Raw genomic sequence first — 9,093 nt, 5'->3', positions numbered from 1 at the left:
TCGTGGTTCATCCTTCTCCGCCACACACCGTTCTCCTGCACACCGCCGAAGATCGTTCTTAGCACGCGTCGCTCGAAAACTCTGAGTGCTTGTAGGTCCTCCTCGAGCATGGTCCATGTCTCGTGCCCGTAGAGGATTACCGGTCTTATTAACGTTTTGTACATGGTGCATTTGGTGCGTGGGTGAATCTTTTTCGACCGCAGTTTCTTCTGGAGCCCGTAGTAGGCCCGACTTCCGCTGATGATGCGCCTCCGAATTTCACGGCTCACGTTGTTGTCAGCCGTCAGTAAGGATCCGAGGTAGACGAATTCCTCCACCACCTCGAAAGTATCCCCGTCTATCGTAACATTACTACCCAGACGGATCCGGTCGTGTTCGGTTCCGCCTATCAGCATGTACTTTGTTTTTGAGGCATTCACCACCAGTCCAACCTTTGCTGCTTCGCGTTTCAGGCGGGTGTACAGTTCTGCCACCGTTCCAAATGTTCTAGCGATAATGTCCATGTCGTCCGCAAAGCACACAAATTGACCGGATTTTGTGAAAATCGTTCCCCGGCTGTTGAGCCCGGCTCGTCGCATCACACCTTCCAGCGCGATGTTGAAGAGTAGACATGAGAGTCCGTCACCTTGTCGCAGTCCCCGGCGAGATACGAATGAACTGGATAGTTCACCCGAAACCCTTACGCAGTTTTGCACACCGTCCATCGTTGCTTTAATCAGTCTAGTCAGCTTCCCAGGAAAGCCGTTTTCGTCCATGATTCTCCATAGCTCTGCGCGGTCGATACTATCGTATGCCGCTTTGAAGTCGATGAACAGGTGGTGCGTTGGGACCTGGTATTCACGGCATTTTTGGAGGATTTGCCGTACGGTAAAGATCTGGTCCGTTGTCGACCGGCCGTCGATGAAGCCGGCTTGATAACTTCCCACGAACTCATTTGTTTTAGGTGACAGACGACGGAAGATGATCTGGGATTGCACTTTGTAGGCAGCATTCAAAATAGTGATCGCCCTGAAGTTCTCACATTCCAAATGGTCGCCTTTCTTGTGAATGGGGCAGATTACCCCTTCCTTCCACTCCTCCGGTAGCTGTTCGGTTTCCCAGATCCTGACTATCAGCCGATGCAGACAGGTGGCCAACTTTTCTGGGCCCATCTTGATGAGTTCAGCTGCGATACCATCCTTACCAGCTGCTTTGTTGGTTTTGAGCTGGTGAATGGCATCCTTAACTTCCCTCAGCGTGGGAGTTGGTTCATTTCCGTCCTCCGCTGCACTGGCGTCGTCGTTCCTTCCGTTGCCGTGGGCTCCCGTGCCTACGTTCTCCACGCCGTTCAGGTGCTGATCGAAGTGCTGCTTCCACCTTTCGATCACCTCACGTCCGTCCGTCAAGAGGCCTCCGTCTTTATCCCTGCATATTTCGGCTCGCGGCACGAAGCCGTTGCGGGATGCGTTGAGCTTCTGATAGAACTTCCGTGTTTCTTGGGAACGGCACAGCAGTTCCATTTCTTCACACTCCGCTTCTTCCAGGCGGCGCTTTTTCTCCCGAAAGAGGCGGGTCTGCTGTTTCCGCTTCTGCTTATAACGTTCCACGTTCTGTCGAGTCCCTTGCTGCAGCATTACCGCCCTCGCTGCGTTCTTCTCCTCCAAAACCGTTCTGCACTCTTCGTCGAACCATTCGTTCCGTCGATTCCGTTCCACGTACCCGATGGTGCTCTCGGCTGCGTCGTTGATGGCTGCTTTCACTGTACTCCAGCAGTCCTCTAGAGGGGCCTTATCGAGCTCGCCCTCGTCTGGCAACGCGGCCTCGAGATTCTGCGCGTATGCTGAGGCGACATCCGGTTGCTTCAGTCGCTCTAGGTTGTACCGCAGACAGACGTTCTAGCTCGAACAAATTTATTCAAATTTTCTATATAAATTTTCACTAGCGACACCTAGGCAACCGATTGCCACAGTGCAGTTGACAGCTTGAGAAACCACGTGCTTCCAGCCGCTTACTTACCACCCAATTCACCACCCACCGAGAAATTAAATCAAAACAAACACTGTCAAAATCATTCCTACATTTGCGTCACATTCACGAAGATTTTCCAATGCGAGTGAAGTTCATCCAAATGCAGTTCTGTTCAAGCAAATCTATGTAATATAAAAGTTATAATGTGTAAAATAGTTTACAAGAGTCCTGCGCTAGTTTGTGCAAAAGATTTTAGACATTAAATAAAAATCCTTTACTCTGCACAAATTATGTTGAAACATTATTAGCGTGCAACACGTGCGATCTTTTCCCGCCATCCGGCTGGAAGACGACCGTGGTGACAGGTGTTGGTCGCAACGCACATGTGAGGCAGCGATTGAATATGAACGTCGCTAACGCCATCTGTTCGCTGATTGCCACTTGGCAATTTGTGGCGGCCATGTTTTTTACACAAGCTGCTGAGTCAAACTTGAACGTCTGTCTGCGGTTGTACCGTGGCGGTCGCCGGTACCGTACATAGTGGTTTCGCAGCGCGGTGTCACGAACACTAATGCAAATCTACTGGTTGAAAATATGCCCATTTGATTTTGCTGGGAACAGCTGATCTTTGTTTACTATTTTCAACCAGTAACTCAAGTGGTGTTCGTGTAATGCAGCGTGTACGTACACGCAACACTACTAAAAGCAGAAACCACTATTGTTGATGACGGAGAGTTTTGGACGCAGTTTGACCATCACCAGATAGTGGTCGGAGTCGATGTTGGCGCCACGATAGGTCCTGACGTCGATAATGTCGGAGAAGTGCCGTCCGTCAATCAGAACGTGGTCGATTTGAGATTCCGTCTGCTGTGGTGATCTCCAGGTGTAACGATAAGGGAGGCTGTGTTGGAAATAGGTGCTACGTATGGCCATATTTTTGGAGGCGGCGAAATCAATGAGTCGTAGGCCGTTTTCGTTCGTTTGCTGGTGGGCGCTAAACTTACCAATCGTCGGTCTGAATTCCTCCTCCTGGCCTACCTGAGCGTTCAAATCTCCTATGATGATCTTGACGTCGTGGCTTGGGCAGCGGTCGTACTCGCGTTCGAGCTGCGCGTAAAATGCGTCCTTGTCATCATCAGTACTTCCGGAGTGTGGGCTGTGCACGTTTATTATGCTGAAGTTGAAGAATCGGCCCTTGATCCTCAACCTGCACATTCTTTCGTCGATCGGCCACCAACCGATCACGCGCCTCTGCATATCACCCATCACGATGAAAGCTGTTCCCAGCTCGCGTGTGTTGCCGCAGCTCTGGTAGATGGTATGATTACCTCTAAACGTTCGCACCATGGATCCTGTCCAACACACCTCCTGCAGCGCTACGATGCCGAACCCGCGGTCCTTCAGTAGATCGGCGAGTATGCTCCCAATGAAGTTGAGAGATCGGCAGTTCCACGTACCGAGTTTCCAATCGCAAGTCCTTTTTGTTCGCTGGGGTCGTTGCCGTTGGTCTCGGTTCGTATTATTCTGTTGCTGATTTTCCGTTACAATGGGTTTTTACGGCTGGCTCGTAGGGCCTGACACCAACCCCCTACTTTCCGGAGGACCATAGTGCACAGTTGAGCTTAGAGTCCTTCCCTGGCACTCGGACGTAGATCAGCCGCCCCTAACATGGGGATCAGACGCTGTTGTGAGCCGCTCCTCCTGGAGAACAGACGCTCAGGTTTACCGAAGCAAACCCCCCCTTCCCTGTCAGCCTACGACCAAAGTTCCCACCGGGGTTGGTTACCCGATCTTCCCTAAGGTTGCTCATAGTTTCCGGCCGGTACCGCGTGGAGGTAGGGATAGGAGTTGCTGGGCAGAGGCTAGTGGAGCACAATGGGATCTGAGTTGCGCAGCATACCCAGCCTTTACCGTGCCATGCTTAAATTACGTGCGCTTCAAATTAGACAATCTTTCCAAATGTGGAAAATCATCGTTTTCCACGCTTTTCATTCGAATATTCTTTGCATTCTTGGGCTTGTCCGGCTCAGTTTTACGTCTAGTTTGCTTGCATCGAATGGAACTTCACTTAAATAATGAAATAGCGTGAGGGCGTTTTGCCCCGGGGGTGCGTATTACCCCAGGTTACCCTATGATTTTAGTAAGAGTGCGTAATTTGTGGAGGGCGTCTTGCGTCTAATTATCCCATTGCTATGAACGAAAAACACTAGTGAGATATCGTAACTGTAAAAAGTGAGACAATGGGGTTCATTCGCATGTTACACAAAATTTCCCAATTTTAGACACACCTTCCCCCCCTCCCCCACATAACAAGGTTTGCATGGGGAATTTTGAATTTTTGTATGGAGATGGAGCGCAACACAGCAGTGGACCCCCTCCGACCCCTCTTGGCGTTACGTAAAATGCGAACGAACCCTTGGGTGTTAAAATGTAAAAGTACCTGGCTATGATATTTTAGGCGTGGTTGAGCTTAATTCATGTCCAACAAAAGATGTCGCCCTCCATCGGAAGCCTTTTTTTCGCACTTTTGGCGAACTCGAGGGCGAATTGCAGTTCGCCCGCATGGATTGCAAGCATTGAACTCACTCAACGCACGCTAAGATCGCTTTACCCACAGAACGTGAGTTCAAGTCACATTTTCTCAAAATTAAATCGTCTTAAAAATAGGTAGTTTGGTTTTTGAATAAGTTTGCACGGTTAAGAAAATCCACTCATTTCTGAGCCAAAGTGGAACAGCACAAAAATGTATGGTCCACTGCACGAATTTATTCTGGCCTGCTTACTCTCACACGAAATTTGACGTTTGAGAGGTGCCGACACCGCTCAAACGTCAAATTTCGTGTGAGAGTAAGCAGGCCAGAATAAATTCGTGCAATGGACCATAAAGCGCTAAAATCTCATCAGCAAAATTGATACGGATTAAACTGATTATGTCTCATTCAGTAGGGAATCGCGCCACTTGGGCGGTGGCTTCTATTTTCGTCTGTTTTCCGCTATAACTCAGTCAAACTTGAACCAATTGACACAATTTTTGGAATGCGGTGAGATAGGTATAGCATCTACCCGTGTACAACATTTCAAGTCAACTGGTTCAAAATTGACTGAGTTATAGTCGAAAATAGACGAATATAGAAGCCACCGCCCAAGTGGCGCGATACCCTACTCTCTGGTCTGACCTATAGGTCAGCAGGTCAGTGCTATCGCTAGAAATGCGATTTACTCACTTCTTGTGTTGTCCCTGTTAGATCAGATTTGGTGTGAATCTTACTCATTTCTGAGTAACTTTTTCGTAGCGTGTATAAATGTCATCGGTGGACCCCTCGCAGCATTTCGCCTTTTGACCTTTCAAAGCTATCAGCCCAATAGCGACAGCGGTTCATATTGATGAAGTGGCAATCGAACCTTACCTAGAAGGATTGCAGTCAGCAAAGCAAGATAACGACGCTAAGAAGCTTAAACAAATGGCACTCTTTGTTATGAATGGTCGTAATAAAGGAAGAGGAAGAATTTTTACGGACGCCTCGAAAGAAGGATCAGCCTGTGGAATAGGAGTTTACGTCGAGAACACTAGGAGAAGAATGAGCTACAAACTCGCAATGGAAACCAGCGTTACATCTGCAGAACTGATCGCCATTCAGTTAGCAACTAGCATAGTGGAGGAGGATCGTCTTCAAAACTATGTAATATACACGGATTCCAGATCTGCTTGCCTCATGCTTGCAAATGCAAAGGACTCAAAGGCGGACGAAGGTATTTTGATCGAAATTCTGGTCAAATGCCAAAGATGGAACATCGCCATACAGTGGATTCCCAGCCATGTGTCGATAAGCGGAAACGAGACAGCAGATGCGCTAGCCAAGGCCGGCGCTGCTTCAGACGAAGTCTTAAGCCATCCAATCCAATTAAAGGACGCCTTCCTGAACGCTAAAAACATGCTTGAAAGACGAACGAATCAATGGTATGCAGAATATTCAGCGGAAAAGGGAACGAAGTTCTATACAGTGCAACCGAACTTCTACAACGCAGCTTGGTATAAAAAGGTCGACATGAAGGGCAGTGACGTGAAACTTATTAATCGTCTAATGATAAGCCACGACTATTCGAAATACTGGCTACACCGTATGAAAATCTCGGACGACGCGGAATGTGAACTGTGTGGAGAACCAGAAACGTCAGAGCATTTGGTGCTCCATTGCCCTCGTTTCGGTATAATAAGAATGCAGTTTTCGTTTGATAACAAATTCGCCAACCTCACCGAATTGTTTAAAACTGGTAAAAAGGAGCTTTTCAAGGAAGTAGCGGAATTCATCAGAACGACCAAACTAGACCTCTAACGCAAAAGTAGCAGGAAGATTCGTCCAAGTAGACGTTAAAAAGCACGTAGGGCATATAGTCTTAGTCACTGGCCCTGTACTAGAGCGGTCAAGAGACGGCTCAAACGAGAAAGAAGAAGAAGAAGACCTTTGACAGCAAAATTTCGCCTCGTCATTCGCCCGAAAAACATCTGACAGCTTTTTGACGTTTTTCGTTCTGCAGTTGCCGTCCTTTTCTCTCCCATGAAAATTTTTCTCCCAACGCCAGACAGCGCATGTTTTCATTCTCGATTGTTCGAATCGGTTTCCACCGCATTATAAAAAGCAATCTAAACCAGTGAAGTCGAAATTGAACAATAAATAATCCTCCCGATTTGCAGGCGCGACAGCGAACGTGAAACTGTGCAAATTTACGTTGCAGCCAAAGTGATTCAAGTGTCTCGTGTATAAAAGCTCAAAATGGCATCCAAGGAGGAGGAGAATCTTCCAGAGAACAAGAAACTTGCCCGCAAAGAGAAAGAGCTAGGAAACGAAGCCTACAAGAAGAAGGATTTCGCGACCGCTCTGAGCCACTACAATGCGGCCGTCCAGCAGGATCCCACGGATATCACATTCCACAACAATATTGCCGCAGTGTACTTTGAGCAGAAAGAGTTCCAGAAATGTATCGCCGAGTGCGAAAAGGCTGTCGAAGTGGGGCGTGAGAACCGTGCGGATTACAAGCTGATTGCGAAAGCTTTTACGCGAATCGGGAATGCCTACCGGAAGATGGAAGATTACAAATCGGCCAAGACGTATTTTGAAAAGAGTCTTTCCGAGCATCGAACACCGGATGTGAAAGCGCTGCTGAGTGACACGGAGAAGAAAATTAAGGAACAAGAAAGACTGGCTTACATAAACCCGGCGAAGGCGGAAGAGGAGAAAGAGAAGGGTAACGAGTTTTTCAAAAAGGGCGATTACAGCGCGGCGGTCAAACACTATACGGAAGCTATCCAACGTAATCCGGAAGATGCTAAGTTGTACAGCAATCGAGCAGCTTGCTACACGAAACTGGCCGCTTTTGACCTCGGTCTCAAGGACTGCGACACTTGCGTCAAACTAGACGAAACCTTCATCAAGGGCTGGATCCGCAAGGGGAAAATTCTGCAAGTCATGCAGAAACCGTCCGAAGCTCATACCGCCTACCAGAAAGCGTTGGAAATCGACCCGAATAACGCCGAAGCACTGGAAGGTTACCGAGCCTGCACGATGGCAGTCCACTCCGACCCCAAAGAAGTCTGGAAAAAGGCCATGAACGATCCGGAAGTGCAGCAAATTCTTAAGGATCCCGCCATGCGTTTGATCCTTGAGCAGATGCAGAACGATCCGAAGGCCGTTCAAGAGTGAGTAAACGTTTTGGGATCGTGCATGAATTGTATCTAACCCGTATTATTTACTTCTTCCCAACAGGCATCTGAAGAATCCTCAGGTGGCATCGAAGATTCAGAAACTGCTCGAGTCGGGCATCATCCAAATCTACTAAGGAAGAACGAGTTCCAATTGGTTTGGGTTTACGCTAGCTAGTGTGTTCAAAGGTGTCCGGCATTCTAGTAGATTGCCGACAGGATCAGCAAATAAGCCAGTCGCGCCTGAATCTGCTCCAGGCAGTTAAGTTAGTTCCCATCATTTTCTTTATCGAATTACTTTACAATGCGGTTTTTAAGAATTCCCAATAAGCTCCGTTTGGATCGAGTACTATGAACTCAAACTACCATTAAAACCGGAAAATTGCTTAGATATAAAACACATGGAAACCAATATGCTTAGCAGATTTGCAGAACAATACCAACTAACTGACAAAACTTTACAATTAAATTACCGCGAATGGATGCGAAATGAAACAAACAAAAAAAATGCCTAGGTAAAGCGAACAAAATCATTACACTATACTACTACAATTTGAAGAGGGACAACCGAATACAATGCATAGTTACAAACTAGCCTGTAAACAAAAGTAATATTGAAATAAAGCTAGGTCTATTAACAAATGGAAAGTTGTAACAATCGAGTGATTTTTCCGTTAATATCACATGACAGGGTGTCGACTACCTGGAAAAACCTGGAAAGTCAGGGAATGTCAGGGAATTTATTTTTGTACCTGGAAAATCAGGGAAAGTCAGGGAATTTTGTTGATGGTCAGGGAAAATTTGTCACGATAAACATAAAACGATGTATTCCAGTTATACAACATGTTATGGAATTTGAAAAACTTACTAAATTGTTTCTTCAAACTGTAACGTCTATGATTCTGATTTACGATCAAATCAATGTATTAACTTCATACTGATGTTTGTAGCATTCAGTTAACATAATGCTATTCTGAATTTTATCATGAAGCTTGATTTTATAACAAAATTATAAGTCCTGTTAATAAGCTAAAAATTAAAAGTACATGACACTATACTCAATGTAATGTTGGGCGAATTTTTGGTCCATTCTTTGGTGATTTTGTTTTGAGATGCCTCCCTTCTGCATCTTGGTGGGGCTGGCTCACCAACACTTCCGGTCCGCTTTAGTGCTTTATGCATCATTGTGGCCAGGTGTTGTTCTAGTTTTTCCAACTGTATTGTAAAGCATGAGCGGTGATCCTTGGCATTCTTGTGTAAATTGGGGTACTCGGAGTGTTGATCGATCACCGATTATTGCTGGCAGATGCAGTGGAAAGTTTGTCTTAATACGTATCAATCGTCTCTGACAAACGAGAAAAACTGACCTCACTGATTACCTGTCTCTGAGCCAAATTTGGTATAGAGTCTTCAGTCTCCGATTAATCGCTTCATGTTTGATGGAGGCT

General features: G+C 46.6%; 1 protein-coding gene across 1 annotated transcript; it reads left to right on the top strand.

The window, feature by feature from the left end:
• Positions 1–6,536: 6,536 nt before the first annotated feature.
• Positions 6,537–8,293, top strand: LOC109407834 (stress-induced-phosphoprotein 1). The gene is made up of 2 exons (XM_019681003.3): positions 6,537–7,642; positions 7,710–8,293. The coding sequence occupies exons 1-2, from the start codon at positions 6,720–6,722 to the stop codon at positions 7,780–7,782; spliced, it is 996 nt and encodes a 331-aa protein (XP_019536548.2). The 5' UTR covers positions 6,537–6,719; the 3' UTR covers positions 7,783–8,293.
• The last annotated feature ends 800 nt before the right edge of the window (positions 8,294–9,093 follow it).

Source organism: Aedes albopictus, chromosome 2 (assembly GCF_035046485.1).
Source record: "Aedes albopictus strain Foshan chromosome 2, AalbF5, whole genome shotgun sequence".
Taxonomy (NCBI): Eukaryota; Metazoa; Arthropoda; class Insecta; order Diptera; family Culicidae; genus Aedes; species Aedes albopictus.
This window is presented reverse-complemented; position numbering and strand designations above follow the sequence as displayed.

Excerpts from the sequence above, each read along its gene's own strand:
- LOC109407834 (XM_019681003.3), top strand. The coding sequence starts at position 6,720 with ATGGCATCCAAGGAGGAGGAGAATCTTCCAGAGAACAAGAAACTTGCC. Across the intron at positions 7,643-7,709 it reads GATCCGAAGGCCGTTCAAGA|GCATCTGAAGAATCCTCAGG; the intron begins GTGAGTAAACGT and ends TCTTCCCAACAG.